We start from the raw sequence: 17,842 nt of genomic DNA, 5'->3' as shown, positions 1-17,842 counted from the left end.
TGGAGCAGCTATTAGAGCAAGTAAAACTGCATTTAATAAATATAAAAGACATAAAACACCTGAAAATAAAACCATGTTCAAATCACTTAAAGCTAAGACACAACTTATTATAAAACAAGCTAAGAAGGCTTCCTGGTCCAAGTATGTTTCAGAAATAAACACCTCAACTCCTGTCAGCGAAGTATGGAAAAAAATAAGAAAAATTTCTGGTTTGAAATACACGCCAATGATTTCTAAATTAAAAGTTGACAATAGGATTTCAACTTCTCCTCAAGAAATAGCTAATACCCTAGCTGAATCTTTTAGAGAAATGTCTTCAAACAGTAACTACAATGATACATTCCTTGAAAGGAAAATAATAATAGAAAATACTGATCTTTTTGCAAATGACAATTTAAATGATCCATTAGATCTACCTTTCACTTTTGAAGAACTGGAAAATGCTTTATCCGAATTAAAAAATACTAGCCCGGGCCCAGACGATATCCCGGCAATATTTCTAAAACATCTTCCTTACTCAGCAAAATTATTTATTCTTCTACTTTTCAACTTAATTTGGCAAAATAATAAATTTCCATCAATTTGGTCTAAAGCTATTATATTACCTTTTTTAAAACCTCAAAAATCAATCCTAGAACCTGACTCATACAGACCAATCAGCTTAACATGTTCTATGAGCAAATTGATGGAAAAAATGGTAAATCTTAGATTAACGTGGACATTAGAATTATCAAATCGTTTAGTTCCGGAACAAAACGGTTTCAGACAAAATCGTTCGGGTATTGACAATATTCTTGATCTAGAATCTGACATTCATGAAGCGCTAGCAACCAAACAACATTGTATTGCAATATTTTTCGACTTAAAAAGGGCATTCAATACTTGTTGGAAATTCAATATTCTGAAAGAACTACATTCATGGAATATTCGTGGAAATTGCCTGAAATTTATTAAAAACTTTTTACAGAACCGGTCTTTTTGCGTAAGAGTACATAATACTTACTCAGAGGAGAAAACTGAAGAAAATGGAACACCCCAAGGATCAGTCCTAAGCCCTACTTTATTCTTAGTGGCAATAAATAATATTATTAACAACCTTACTAAACCTCTAAAGGCTCGACTTTTCGCAGATGACCTTGTTGTCTATATCAAAGGAAATAACACCGAATCAATGACAAACGCTTTGCAGTGTTTTCTAAACCAATTAGAACAATGGTCTCTAACGACCGGATTCAAATTTTCAGTAACAAAAACATCAGGTATACTCTTCTCCAAAAAGGTTTCATCAATGCCCCCTACATTAAAATTATACAACACTATGCTACCATTTAAACCAACGGCAAAGTTCTTAGGTATGTGGTTTGATCAAAAACTTACTTGGCAAGAACATATAAAACAAACAGTTTTAACATGTCATAAAAGACTGAATCTAATGAAAACATTGGCAAACCGAAATTGGGGATCAGATCAGGAAACTCTGTTGAGAATATATAAAACACTAATTAGATCTAAATTAGATTATGGATCAATTGCATATGCATCTGCTTCAAAAACACAACTTAAAAAACTTGACAGCATACACAACGCTGGTATTAGAATTGCACTCGGAGCCTTCCGGACAACTCCCTCCGAAAGCATACTGAGCGAAGCCGGCGAGCCACCACTAAATTACCGAAGAATATACTTAGCTCTAGCGCATGCTACATCTATAGCCTCAAATATAAAAAAAAACCCTCTTCTTTAATACTTTTAATAACAAATATATTAATTATTACAATAATAAGCCCCGTGCCCCCAAACCTTATTACGAGAGAATCCGATTATATAGCTCCAGACTGAACATTCAATTCCCAAAAGTATTTCAAACAAATACCAATAACTATCTACCTTGGACTATCGAACAGCCCAAAGTCATTACAGCGTTAAGTATATATAATAAACATGAAACTAGTCCTATTATTTTTAAAGTTAAACTAAATTCAATCCTAGATCAACAATACAATGAGTGGATTAAAATTTATACAGATGCATCCAAAGGTGAACTTGGCGTTGGAGTAGCAGTGGTAACACCAAATGAAACTTTTCAATTTAAACTTCCTCTAAATTCCAGCATCTATACTGCAGAACTACTTGGTTTGCTCAAAGCCATCAAGCAAGTAAATCTTAAAAACATCCTTTGTTGTCTAGTCCTTTCTGACTCTCTCAGCGCAGTCAAAGCTATGCAAAATGTATACCCTAAACACCCCATTGAGAAAATTATCAGGGCCGAATTAATGAAAGCTCAAGAAAATTTCAGAAGAGTCCACTTCCTATGGATACCATCTCATATAGGCATAGAAGGGAATGAAGAAGCAGATACTAGTGCGCGTAACGCTATCACCAGTGACGTATCAGAAACAGAGTGTCGGAGTATCGCAGGCGATCTAAAAGTTTATTTCAAAAATAAGGTGTTAAGTGCGTGGAATCGGGAGTGGAATGACTCTAGTTCGAAACTCAGAACCATCAAAAGTGATATTTTTTCATGAAAGTCCACAGCCAAAAGTAGAAGATGCCAAACTATTATTACACGTCTACGACTTGGACACTGTAGGTATACTCATGCCTATCTCTTCTCAAATAGTGAACCTCCAAAATGCGAAACCTGCAATACAGTAGACAGTATAAAGCACTTCTTGATAGACTGTCCTAAATATGTAAATCAAAGACAGTCTTACAATTTGCCAAATAACCTGAAAGCACTCCTCAACAAAAGTTTAGTTCCGAACAATTTATTAGGTTACTTAAAATCTATAAATATGTTACACAAAATTTAACTTAATTAATTGTTACAAATGTTCAATTGTTCACAAATTGTAATTAATTGTTACAATGATTGATTGTTACAAATTTTAATTTAATATTATTACAAATGTTACAGGAATGTCGCTAATAACCTTCGGGTGGATGCGACTTTGTTTCTTTAAATAAAAAAAAAAAAAAAAAAAATGAAATATTATGTAGGTTAGCTGTTGCCTAACTGTGGTTTTATATTTTGTCTGCGTTGTTTAAAAATAATTTTAATATAATTTCGTCGTATTTTTAACGTACTTAGAATGGCCAAAATTTCCTGTTTATATTTACGTTCGTTAAGAAACTTCGGTGCTTATTAAATTTTTAAAAAGCGATAACGAACCAAAATTTTATATTGAAAGTCCGATCAAACATTTGACTTACGCCGTTAAACTTTGTAAACTTCAAAAAGCTTTGAATTAGTTTGAAGTAGTTTTTGGATTTGGAAGATTCCTACAGAGTTTAGAGTTAGCGTAAAAAGATTGGGGTTGATCTTGAATCGCATATCTCACAACTAAAAAGTTTGTAGGTATGAGAGTATACATTAGCTTATACGGGAAAACTTCAGGGTGATCGCTTTGTTAAGGTTAAAAAGATTTTTGACAAATAAAACGATCATTTATGGAATTTTAACAGGGAAAAGACATTATATAAAATAATTTTAAAACAGACATAAGTGGAATAAAGGTTATTTACAGAACTTTCAATCCTTTTATTTTAAATGTTAAAAAAACGGAAGGAGCTGAACCAAAAAGCAAAGTATCCCAAGGCCTAATTTAAAAAAAAATACCCCAACTAAAATTTTGTTCAGATAAAATTGTTACAAACTAAAAGTTATTTGCCAAAGCTATAAGTTGCAACGGGTCCATTTAGAATTAAAATATGAAAAGGATCATCGTAAAATCTAAAATTCTTCATATACATAATAACTTATTTTTTTAATGCCTATCCATTACCTATATTGGTAACCAACATGGCTATTTCACTTTGATTGCTGCTACTCTAAATAAACATTTAATAAAGCGCTTCCAATCTATTTTATATATAATGGGTTAAAACGTCTTGCGATGTTCTCCGGTGTCTAATTTTAATGTCATTCGATCATTTCATTGGCCCTCTCAAAGATCTCTTGTGTCATCTCAAAGTTATTCCATCTCTCTAGGATTTTTGAGGTCTTCCTCGTCATCTGCAATTTAGTTGAACCCATTCTATAATCTTTACTTCCAATCTTTAAATTTACCCAACTAAAAAAAAGTGGATCTGATAAATCATCAATATTTTTTGTTCTTTTAAAAGGCCTCTCGATAGAATTATGTATTGAATATACTTACTTGGTTATTGTAGATCGGAAGATCTGGCACCTCTGGTAGGCCAGTACCGAGCACTTCCAGAGGACATTTGAGAAGGTTTCTTCCTCCTCATTATAAAGACGGCACCATGGGCTATCTGCCAATCCAAGCAGATGAAGGTGCCGCCTGAGCCTACAGTGGCCGGTAAGCCTACTGACCACCAAAGAGCACCTTCGACGGACTAGGGAAGGGGAAACTGGGTCGATGACGTTTGGATGGCCCCACTATGTAGAGACTTTCCTGTCTTATACCTCTACAACTGGCTGAGGAGTCCTGGAACCTCCACAGAAGAAGCTCTTTGAGACTAACCCGACCAGTACTGAAGGCCACTACAATCACAGATTCGGGTCCCACAGTATTGTCTGTCGATACTCATCTGGTAAGAATAAACTAGGCTGTTTCCGTAGATTTTTTTCGATACGACCAAAGTCACGATCTGACTCTAGGTAAGAGTGACCCACCTATGGAAATTTATGGTCTATAGTTTTTACAGTTATATAAGTACCCTTTCAAAATCATGTACAGGTACAGACAAGTAATCTGGAAATTCTTATTTTGTCTGGCACAAGAGTCGGACCACACTTGCAGATGATTTTTTTCTAGAAGTGTTCTATCACTTTCAGCCACACTCAACAGTGAACTTGCAATTTCTGTACTGCTACGATTTGCTATGTCTTCTGTCCAGGTAACAAATAGGTCCCTGTCTACATTTTTTGAAATTATATGCAGGCCGAGATTGTAAAACCACATCTGTCTTCAACACATTGGCACTTTCTCTGTCAGCTTTTTGAGCGTTAAATGCAGATTTATAAACATCAATATGTTCTTCTGAACATTGTCCACTATCACATGTACTGCATGTATCAGTCTTAGGTTGTCCAATGGATAAATTGAACTCGTAATCATAAATAAATCTGTCATGGACTCTTTTACTAAGAATTCGTCTGAAACTTGATCTAGTCTGCATTGTTCAATGTAAAGTTTGTACATTTTAGGTACGGACAACAACGGTGATAAGTATTTTTTGTTTGGATTGTTGGCTCTAGAATAATGAAGCAACTCAGCAGGAAACGAAGCAATATGTTCCATAAATTTTTTTTTTACATCTGGATCAAGTTTAGTAGGCCTGTTGTTATGCCTGTCCCGTTTGTCTAACTCCGGCGCTCACAAACCTTTTTTTTTATCTGGTTTTGGATAAGAAATACTTTCTTTCTGCCTATTGGGTACAATGACATTAGGGTTGATTTACAAATTGGCACATGAGTTTCATTTACTGTAATATGGTACTTAAAAGATGCAGTTTTATGTCTGTTTGCACCCTTATGTTTTCGCTGAGGTTGACTTATGGAAACTGATTTAAAAAGAATAACATTTTTCCCGTTAATATCATGTTTGTAGAAGTCATTAAAAATTGATACTCTTGTATCCTGGTTAATCCTAGTTGAACATTTTAATCGACACTTCTCATTACAAATAATATTATCCTCATTAATGCGCTTGGCAGGAATCACTACACCTTTACGAGATAGGTAACTTTCTCCACATTCTCTTGCTTTAGCAGCCACATCTCTTTTCCATTGTTGTTTGTTTTTCTGTCGTTTCCTGGACAATTTTTGTTTTTTTACTTGTGGTTCTACATCTAAATGAGCCTGGTCATTATTAATAGGGTTTGCGTTTCTTTTGTTATTTGATAAAATATTGGCTATAACTTTTAACATAACCTTAAAATCTTTGATGTGAGAAAAACAATATTTTAATTTATTTGTAATGGTAATTTACTGTGGTATATTATTTTAGGTTAGCTATTTCATCAAGCTTACCTTCATAACTGTCTTCTTTTGCCTGTTTAAGAGCCAATTCTAATATTTGTTTACTTCTTCTCATCTTGCAGTTTATTTTACAACGTCAACAAAGCACAGTGACTAAGTGGATGAAGGTGTTATGTGCATGCTGAAGACACATGGCACCTTCTCTTTCCAAACATTCTACATATTAGTGTATCATAACCCCTTCACCAGCTGAATAAATACTAAGTTATGGCTAGAAGTGAATGGGAGATAGTGCTATGAGAAATAATAACACATAATGTCTTCATCCACATAGATATCCCAATTTTCAAGCAAATGTAACAACACCTTCACCTTCCAAGCCATTCAATTGTGAACTTTGTGAAACTTCATAACAAAAACATAAACGGAGTTGTTATGTTTAGAACACTTTTAACAGCATTTCTCTGTCCTATATTAAGATGGGGACGTCCTTTGTATATTTTCTTTTTAGTGACCCTAACCGTTATCTAATTGTACGTGTTGACACTTCAAACTTCAAAATACATATTTTAATTCATTCTCATTTACGTTTATGATTCTTAACTGTCATGATACTTCTTTTACCATCTTTATGGTAAAGTTACATGGGAAAATATATATTTTTAACACCATATTAAAACTATAGCTACTAATTATGGTAAATACAAAGTTCGTTAAAGAAGTTGTTAATTTCGATAATTTTTTTCATCGACAATAAAGCAAATATACAAAAAAAAATTAAATCAACAATAAAACGTTGATATTAATAAAAGTTGGAGCAATTACGACATATATATGTGCGTTACAAAGAGTCGGATACCGACTCTGACACGACCAACAAATAATTAAAATTCACGTTTGTTCACTTCGCGAATAACCGCACTGAAAATATTACTGTGCAGAATTCGTTCGAGAATTAATTAAAAGTCCCAATCGAATAATTACTAATTATTAGTTCGAATTTCAAAATGATTTTCGACGAACTATGTAAAAATTTTATTTCGTGGTTCATGACATCTTCGCTAATTTCCTTTTAGCTCAGAAATAGAGATACTACGTATTTTATATGTTTTTTAAAAATATAACGTTAACGTTAAAAATTAACGTTAAGTTAATACAGACAGTATATTGAGATTATAATGAACGAACCGTGGTACATCGTTTTCGTTCAATTCTACGGCGCTTTGCTGAATATCTTCAACAAAACAAGCCTTTGATTTCGTTTATTTTTAAATCCTGATCTATAGCTAAATTCACGTTAAAGTGCAGTAAGGCTAAGATAGGGCAATGCAATTTTTATGTAGAATAAACGCACGTGGCTATTGCGTATTTAAATCACGGTTTTCACCTTTGCGAGTCATGATATGTGTTTAAAGTTATATTTTTATATGCCAAAACTTGATATGTCTAAGGAAAATATTATTAGAGATATAACCACTAAACATGATACGGATTGGCGGATACGGAAGCAAAGTAAGATTGAAGAAGATACTCTCGTCGAATCCAGAGAGGTGGTTTATTAGCCTCGCAGTAAAGCCTAGACGCGTAGGCGCAGTATATGGGACTAGATTTGAAAGCTCCTAAGCAAAAACGAATAGAAGTGTTTTATGCACAGAGTTCAGTAGCTTTAAGTCAGATTTTGATGCAGACATGTATATGAAGCTGTCGTAGTCCAGTTTTAAGCGCATGAAAGCTCATATATTAAGTAAGATGGTTTCGTCCGCACCCCATGTGTACTTTGATAGTGCCTTGATGATATTGAGTCTCTTCATTGCATTGCCCTTTACTATACTAATATGCTGATTCCAAGTTAGCCTACTGTCAAACGTTAAACCAAGTATTTTGTGATGAGTAACTAGTTGCAATGGAGTTCCATTAAGGGTGATAATTGAACTTTGGCTGCACGGTCTTCTGCTAAACCGTATTAATTTTGACTTAGTGGTTGAGAGAGCTAATCAGGTTTTTTGGACCATTCGCTAAGTTGATTTACAGCGGTCTGGAGCACGTTGCATGTGGCAATTGTATGTTTTTCCTGACAATATAAAATAAGGTCATATGCGCTTATTAAGTGCTTGACTGGTGGACAAATATCATTTATTGCAAGATGAACAGTGTTGTACTGAGTACTGAACCTTGTGGGACTCCATTATTTTGCCCGAATGTCGTCTAAATTTCCCCATTTGTTTTCACTTTGAACGTTTTTTGTTGTAAAAAGTTTTTTATGAAGGAGTAAATATTTCCTGTTATCTTGTATTGACGAAGCTTTTCAAAGATGGCTTGGCGCGAGATAGTATCGAAAGCTCCGTCTATGTTAAAGACAGTAGCGATTAGATCTTGTTTATTTGAAATAGCGGAAGCTATTTGTGTTTGTAAAAGCACTAAATTGTCAAGGATTGAACGGTGACATCTGAAACCGTATTGCTCTGCGTCAATTATTGCATATTTTTCGAGAAGCCATGTTAATCTTGAATTAATCATTTTCTTAAACAGTTTACATAATGAACAGGTTAGAGAGATAGGTCTGTATGACTTTGTTAGGTTTGAGGGTAGATCAGATTTTATTTATTGGTATGATAATTGATTCACGCCACAGTCTGGGTAATTGCTGAGTATGCCATATCTTGTTATAAAGATTTAGCAGTGTTGCGAGGCTAGAATAAGATAAATTTTTGATGAATATAATTGGGATGATGGAATTTAATGTTTTATTTTTAAATGATAAACACTGCTTTTTTATGTAGATTGATAACAGTTAATAAAAATAATTTTGCTAATTGTTATTACTCATTTCAAATAGATTTATATTGTAGTTTAAATTTAAATATTCCATAAATTGGTGAATTTTAAATTATTTATAAATTCATTAAAACTAACCATTTTTATTAAATATCAAAGTTTTAATTTCAGTATAAATTTCTTTTATTTTGTAATTATGATATTCACGTATTTTATATACTTCATTTTGACAAGATATGTCTATAAATGGCATCTAAGGTATTTGCCAAAACATGATATGTTAGTAAAATCGCTTTCCACAATAGAATAGGGATGTTCGCTAATTTTTAAATATTGTTAAATTCAATAGGTTATAACATATATAAAAACATAGCAAACATAAAATTGTTTAAAAATATATATTTCTTAAAATAAATCAATTCTTAATTTCAATTCTGATGGAGGCTGGAAAAACGGCTCCTCGCAGCGAGGCTACGGTGTGTGACGTCAGCAGTCGTATCGACAACTTGTTCTGTATACGTATTTACGAAGTGTGACCAGTTCTTTAAGTATTTAATCACTGATAATGAAGCCAATTAAGTGGTGTTTTGTTCCTGGGTGTCTAAATACATCTAAAAACAATTCTGAGAAGATTTTTATTACAGTTCCAAACAATTTAACACCATATTCACATAAAATTGTCAAACCACAGGTTTTTATATCTGTACCTCGGAGGAATACTCTACAACATTATGTCCATTTTTTCAATTTTGACAATTTTACAGACTAATAATTAACTTTTATAACTTTATTTAAAGGAATAGAGCACTAGGTCCTAAACCATTTGCTGATAAAGAAAGTGACCTTTAAAAGATCACCAAGTCCATTTTTACTTAGAGGGATAAAACACCATGTGGACTTAATGTTTTGTCCCTCTACGCATGTGAATTACCGCCGCGCATATCTCTATGATGAGAGGTAGACTGTTAGTGATCTAATAATAATACTTTTGCTATTTATGGTGTGTTTACAGTGGTTTGTTACTAATAATAAGAACAATGAACCATAATTCTTGTAGGAGAAAGATTCTTGAAGTACCTACTAAAAAGTTCTGCGAATTCTTCTACTGCATTTACAGGTAAGCTACCTTTTTGCTCATTATTTTTAAATTATTAAAAAACATAACCTCAAAAGGATAATGTAGTGATTTGATACCAACCTCAGACTAGCAATAGTATTAAATCTTTTACAACCAATATTATACGCTTGTTTAATTTCAGAATCAAATAATACACCAAGCAATGATGTTTTAAATGAAGAGCATATTATTAGAGATACCTTGAGTTATGATAACGAAGATCAGTCTGATATAGAGAAAAGTTCTGATAAACTATTCGTAGTGGAAATAAAATAAGATCTGCATTACTAAAATGGGCAGATACCGTCATTCCTGACAGTAGCATAGAAGAAATCATACTACGGTCTTACAAATGTTACGGCCAGAATAAAAATATTAGCATTAATACTTGTTTAAAAAAGTAAAAATTATCATCCAGAAGTTTCTACTAAAGAGTAATACCCACATGGAGGCGGACACTGTCCATGCGCTGATAGAGCGAAAGAGAAAAAACTTAACATTTCTATTTACACGCCCTGGGACTGGCAGCACTTAGTCAGACAAACCTCAATGAAATATACCGTACATACTATGGAACTAGAAGAATTTAAAAATTTAAGGTCTTTGTATGATGCCAAAACATCTTAAAATCCGCCTTTGATTAATAGAAAAGAGACATTAACAAACAACAAGTTCTTCTGTCAAACTGTGTTTAACTGCAAGTTAAACAAAACAGCATTGGAACTATGTTTTTAAAAAGTAATTTTCATGACGAAAACCAGGAGATTGACCTTGTTAGATTTCGAAGGCGACACCTTACATTGCCAAAAGATTTGCAACTGGTATCACAAAGTTCAATACTTATATCACAACAAAAGTATAACGATCTATTGGCATTACTGTCAAATGTTTCTACATTTTGCCATGATTTTTATTAAAACTTAAAGCATAGTTGAACATAGTGTTGATTCCTTCCGAGGTACAGATATTTGCATTTATTTTTTTTCTAGCTTGCATAATAACTGCTTTTTCTACTTTTTCCCTCTGCAGCAAACACCACCTATTTGGCTTCATTATCACTGTATAAATACTTAAAGAACTGGTTACACTTCGTAAATACGTATACACAACAAGTTGTCGATACGACTGCTGACGTCACACACCGTAGCCTCGCTGCGAGGAGCCGTTTTTCTAGCCTCCATCAAAATTAAAATTAAGAATTGATTTATCTTAAAAAATATATATTTTTAAACAATTTCATGTTTACTATATTTTTATATATTTTATAATCTATTGAATTTAATTGAATTTAACTATATTTAAAAATTTGTGAACATCCCTATTATCAAAATTAATGTACAATATCAGTTTAAGCAACATTTTATTTATCGATATACGAAATTTCATAAAAATGAACGATTAAAAAATAAAAACAAATTGTCATGAAGTTATAAATTAATTATTAGATTATTATTTATAATTTATAATTATTGTATAAATCGAACAGGAGAAGAGAATTCGTTTGGAATTATATCTTTTTTTTTAAGTTCTGGATCTACAAAATTTATTTTGCATTTGCAAAAACATTTAAGAATTATTATAAATAATTAAACGTGTCTCGAAAAGGAATTAATCAATCAAATCCTATGAAGTCTTATTTGATTTATAATTAAATGAGCTGCAATATAAAAACAAAATGTTTACAAAAGTTATTACAAAAATATAAAATGCCGAAAAATTGACATTTTGCACTTTCAATCGTTAATTTTGTATACACTATTGGATCAAATTTAATGTAACAGCTTAAATTATAGCTTTTTATATATACTTTCATTATATTGTACTTATTTTACCTTAACATTTTGATTTAATATACTAAAAATAAAAATAATCACCATTTTTGCACCATTAAAAACACCATCTTTGCACCTTAAAAGTGCCACAAAAACACACACCATACACACTTGGAGGTCACTTCAGGCATTGTCGTTCATAACGTGCTGGTTTCAAAAATAATGCACGTTTTTTTTACAGCTTGGGCCAAAAATCTTTATCAGAAGGTTATACGAATGGATTATGTACGATAAACCAACTAGCTGTAGTAAAACCGGCTATAACAAGCGGCTTCCAAAAAAAAAATCATAAGCAAAACATTAACTTTCAATATTGTGAAGCTTGTCACTTACTTGAATATGTAGGTGCTGTTGACATATCCAAAGAAGGGCACGGTGTACGTTAACATCCAGATATTGCCTCCACCACAGTCGTAATACGGCTTAGACCATTTCCCGTCTTCATATCGTACTGAGAGGATTTCTTGAGCAATTCGATTTCCCATTGCAGTGCTGTTATGTCTGTAAGCTTTGTATCCTGAAAAATAAAAAAATGTATTTAATATCAACTTGATTACTCACTAGACCAAAATTTTTCATTTGTTTTTCTATTACTCAAAAGTATAATAGCATAACATTCCTCTGTTGAGTTGATGTTGGTAAAATTGTTAATAATTTAAATGTATGTATTTCAAAAGGAAATTAAATTCCTATTAAAGCATCAACAGAATGGGTCGAGACAGAATAAGAGCATATGCAATAAAATGTAAAAAGGATGAAAAAAGAAGTAAGAAAAAACTAAATAAACTAGATTATAGGAAACTGGATCATAGGGAAAGCAAATGGAACAACGGATCAACATAAGAATTTTCGAAATGTAAGAAATTTCTAAAAAATAAAATACACAACGGAAAGATTTAAAGACAATGCAACGAATAATTTGTGTGTTTTCGTTCTCTTTGGAACCTTGAATCTATTAAGATCTATCCAACGAGAAGCGATAGTAAGAGTAAACAACTAAATACACGCCTATAGGGTTATAAATATTTTAATTGGCTGCCGTTTAGTGTTTTCTCAGCTTTCTTCGTATCTGTATTACGAAAACTAAGTGATTTATTTATAAATATATATTTTAAATAAAGTCTCAAACGAAGAAGTGTTACTTCGAAACGATAAATACTCTCTTTCACTAATCATGCAAAAAAGAATAGAGGGAAGAAAAGACTTTGGAAGAAATCTTGGCTGACGAATATCAGAGACTGGACTAACTTTTTTTCATACTTTTTCACCATTTTTTCTTAAGAAAAGAGCTGGGTTGCTTTATGAGTTTTGTTTTAGTTTTAGTATCTTTTTTATTACATTTATTGTTATTGTTTGTTTATAAATTATACGTAATTTTTTTAAGTACCTACATAATAAATTTGTATCAGTTATTTGTATTGCTGTTATTTACACAATTTTAATTTATGTTAACAATTTAATATTAAACAATACTTAAAAGGACGTCTTTTTAAACACCATCAAATTATGAATATTAGTTCCCTTACATAGATGAATTAATAAGAAGATACAATATTGTAAAACGTATTATTACTATAAATATTATTACTTATGCGGACCCTCTTAATTCTAAATATGAGAAACAACTCAATCTATATCATAAAAATTCTTGTAATAAATCAGATCGGGTTCCTTCATCGCTTGTCATTTTAAATTTCAACTTGTGCTGTATGATGGCTGCATGTCGTTGTCGTAATTACAAGATCCGGGTCTTTCGGCTCAATGTAAAGAGCCGGGTCTTCGATCCGGATCATTCGTGAACAACTCATCACTAAAGCTGTTACTTACTAATAAGTGGTTCCGTTTTTAGGTCTTCAGTGCATCTTGGCTGACTAAAGCAATAAATATTTTGGATTAATTGATGTAATTTTTCAAAGACTGTATAACACCAAAATTCGTTGTTAGCCGTTCTCGAGCCAAGCTCAACTACAACAGTTTTCAGTTCTGTGTTTTTAAATCAAAGTCGCTGTAATTAATTTTGAATATTAATAAATTATACATACAATAATCAATCTGCAACAAGGACAGTCATAATTTAATCCCATCAAATCACTATATTGTAGATTTAATCTCAAAGCTAAATGATAGATATTAGATTAATATATCAGTGTTGTCTGTTTCCATATTAATGTATGAAAGGATTAAATTATATGCAAGGGCTATTGCCTGTAGCAAATTCATAAATATTTTAGTACACTTTAAGTTTAATTGATAGTAAAATAATACAAATTTAATTAGTGGCATATACAAGAGTGGACACGTATTTTTCTTAAGGCTATTCTTTTATATTGGATAGGTAACTTACGTTAAGATACGTCCACCTTAGCTCATCATCATCATCATCAGCCATTTTATGTCCACTGCTGAACATCTATCTTCAATCCTGACCCTCCGGAGGGAGTGTATTGGTCGTAGTGGAGTGGAGTATAGAGAATACCTGTAAGTATTTGGGCCACAAGATTAAATTAGAAAGGGACAATCAAATATCAGAGTTAAACAGAAGAATAGGACTAATATGGGCAGCTTAAGGAAAACTGAGGAAAGTCTTTAGATCATATATTCCCATGTGCTTGAATAGAAAGGTTTTTGATTAATTTATACTCCCAGTTTTTAACTATGGAGCTGAAGCATCAACTCTTACCAGATAAGTAATCAATAAGATACATGTGGCAAAGAGAGTAATGAAGAGGTTAATGTTGAATATATCCCTCAGAGGTAGAGTTTCAAATCAAATAGGAGAAAAACTGGTTAGACGCAATTAAAATAATTACAACGCTAAAATAAAATTGGGCAGAACAAGTTACCAAAATCAGAGTTGAATGATGGGACAATAAAATTTTAGAATGGAGACCTAGACAGGATGCTTATTGTAATCGAGGATGTCCCCCAAACAAGGTGGTCGGACGACATCAAGCGCATCCAGAATAACTGGATTCAGGGTGCTTAAGATCGGATAAGGTAAAAAGGAGAATTGTTTGGTGCAGAGAAATCATTAATCAAGCCTATCGCAACATTTACTTAGTATCACTTTTGATATTTTATGTTCGCTTGTTTTGCTCGTATTGGTTATAAAATCAAATTAGCAAAATCAAATTATTATTAAAGAAGGATAAAGCGTTTGCTTAAAGGTATTGCAATTAAAATAAAATTATCCACGGAGTGTTCACAAGTAATTCGCTATGATGATCATCGTCATCATTATTTGGCTCTACAACTCTATATGAGTCTTGACCACGTTTACTATTTCCCTCCATTTTTGTCGGTCCTGGGCAGCTATTTCCCATTGCTGTATTCCCATTTTGCATAGATCACTGGCTACTGCGTCCTTCCATCTCTTTCTTGGGCGACCAACTGACCTTCTGCCATTGGGCCTTTCCCAGAATATTGCGTTCAGGAGTCTTTCGTCACTCGATCTTAGTACGTGGCCCGCCCATCTTATTCGGTTTACTTTAATGTAGCGTACTATGTTTTCATTTTCATATACTGTCTGAAGATTATCATTGTGTCTTCTTCTCCATTCTTCTATTGTCTCCTCTCTGCAAGGCACATAGATAGTCCGCAGTATCTTTCTTTCCAGTACCAGTAATTTTGGCATATTTCACGAATGGCTGCTAATAGGTCTGTTTCTTCTCTGTTTGGTCTAGACATTGTATCATCAAAACGTAAACATTCTATACAAAATTCAAATCTTTCCCGGCCCATAGATGCTTTATATATTGCACCAGAAATTTTGTCAACAAACATTTGTCTTGTCGCTAAACGATTGTATTTTTGGGCAGCAGCAAAAATAAGTAGTCCTAGGAGTGCATGCAATTTGTCAATATTCACTTTCGAGTTTGTAAGTTTTTCGATTTGTTCTAGGAGAAATTTCAGCATTTGTATATCCTACAATTTTTGCCAGAGACTCTGGATTGATCAAACAATGCAAAGCATTTAAGGAAGTTTGTGCTTCCTTGGTTTTATAAGAGGGGCCTTGAACTAAATGTACGAAATCTACAATGAAACTAAATTCCTGTAGTGCTTTAAGTGCTATCTGGATGTACATGCTTTACGCCACTAAATACATAGGTCTTCTTCTTCACGTGCCATCTCCGCGACGGAGGTTGGCAATCATCATGGCTATTCTGATCTTAGATGCTGCTGCTCTGAATAGTTCAATTGATGTGCATCCGTACCATTCCCTCAAGTTACGCAACCATGAGATTCTTCTTCTTCCTACACTTCTCTTGCCCTGGATTTTCCCTTGTATAATCAATTGAAGTAGGTTGTATCTCTCATTACGCATAACATGCCCCAGGTATTGCAGCTTTCGTGTCTTGATGGTTTCCAATACATATTTCCAATACATAATTTCAAATACATAGGTAAAAACCCTTTAAATGTTGTTAAATTAACTTTGAGTTACATTATTTAACTTTGTAAACTAAGATGTTTTAAGTAACTAAGTTACAACAGGAATAGATAATATGGCCACGTAAGACTCCACTGGAGGTTGCTAGTCCTAAGACGAAGTATCTATGAGGACTTCTTGATAGTAACTGATTGTTCAGTCAAACGAACAATCGATCGATAAAAAAATCGGAGGATAAAATAAGGTCCTCTGTAGCTTTAACTTTACTGTCAGCGAAAATTGTCCGTGATCCAGCAATAAAAAAATGGAAGTGGCATTATTATTGCAACCAAAAAAGGGTGTATCTGCGTCTTTACGCACATTTTAAAGAATCTCTTGGTAGTGTTGGTGGTAAATATGCATATGGAGCAATTCAAGCATCGGACGGTTGGTTAAATAAATTTAAGGTTCTACAATTATTGCATAGCATTAAAATCGTTGGAGACACTGCTGCAGCAGAAAGATATCCAAAAGAATTTGCGAACCTGGTAGCTCGTGGATGATATACACCTCACCAAGTATTTAATACAAAAACTGCATTGTTTTGGATGAGAATGCCAAATAAAGTATTTATTTCTAAAAGTGAAAAGTCTGCCCCCTAAGGCAGCAAGAGATAGAGTTACACAGCTGCTTTGTTCTAATGCGTCTTGAGATGCCATTGATATATAGATGCCTGTATAGATCTTTCAATCCTTGTAGGTTAAAAAATCAAAATAAAGACAACCTACTAGTGTTTTGGCCTGCTAATAAGAAAGCGTGGATTACAACCGCTACTTTTTGTTACTGGTTTTAGAACTGTTTTGTTTTGAAATTAAAACTTGTTTTAAAATAAAGAATTAAGACAGCAGTTCTAGTTTTGAAAAATGCACCAGGTTATCATTGCGAACTTGAAACTATGCATCCAAATATAAAAGAGACATAATTATTTATGGGACGCTGGAAGCAATTTGATGTAGCAAAATGGACCGTAAATATATAAGAATGACTGCAAGAACGCATTTGAAATCATACTGGATAAAAGTGTGGCCTATTCTGATTGCGAGAATCTGTTCAAGTTCAAACTTAAATTTTAAAAAATGCCGAAATTGCGAATGCAATAGGACGAGATGGGTTCGAATAGATAGAATCAAGTGACGTTCAGAAGTTGCTTGAATCGCAAGATAAAGATTTGCCTGAAACCGACTTAAACAAAATGTTAAATTTACAACCCATCGAAAAAAAGGCTTCAACGATCACTGCAAACGTGACATTTAATTTGAATGATCTTAGTTAAGGTTTAAGAATGGCAAATAAGCTTTGTGATTTATTTTATGAAAATTGATTCATTTGTGGATATAAGTCTTTTTAATTATTTTTAAGAGGCAAATTGCTAATGCCACTGCTGCGTATCAGTTTAAATTGAAAAAGTTATATAAAGTTATATATAGGGAAATAAAAGTCTTAAAAGGAAGTAAAAATTAAATTGCAATATTGCCAAAATATGTCATACACTTACAGTCAATAAGAAGCTAGGGCTTTACACTAAAACCCTAAACTTTAGTTTGATAATTGTATATTATGGCAACCCTACTTAGAATATTAGGGCATATAATACATTTCATTTACGAAACGATGCATAGCGTATATTTCAAACCGTTTTTGCAATTCAATGGGCTTAATCTCGATATCTAAAAACAATTAGTTTTATTGGAAACAAAAAAGCATAGGGGAAGATTTCCGGCCACAATTTCACACGGAATTGG

General features: G+C 32.9%; 1 protein-coding gene across 2 annotated transcripts in view; it reads right to left on the bottom strand.

Annotated features, from left to right (window-relative positions):
• The window catches only part of LOC140452001 (probable G-protein coupled receptor CG31760), a 1,472,120-nt gene that overhangs the window by 1,025,634 nt on the left and 428,644 nt on the right, over positions 1–17,842 (bottom strand). For both annotated transcript variants that reach the window (XM_072546009.1, XM_072546010.1), the window contains exon 2: positions 12,005–12,188. In XM_072546009.1, the coding sequence (XP_072402110.1) occupies positions 12,005–12,188 (184 nt within the window). The remainder of the gene's footprint in view (positions 1–12,004; positions 12,189–17,842) is intronic.

The sequence above is a fragment of the Diabrotica undecimpunctata genome, chromosome 10 (genome assembly GCF_040954645.1).
Source record: "Diabrotica undecimpunctata isolate CICGRU chromosome 10, icDiaUnde3, whole genome shotgun sequence".
NCBI classification, from domain to species: domain Eukaryota; kingdom Metazoa; phylum Arthropoda; class Insecta; order Coleoptera; family Chrysomelidae; genus Diabrotica; species Diabrotica undecimpunctata.
Note: the sequence above shows the minus strand (reverse complement) of the source record. Positions and strands in the feature narration are given on the sequence as shown.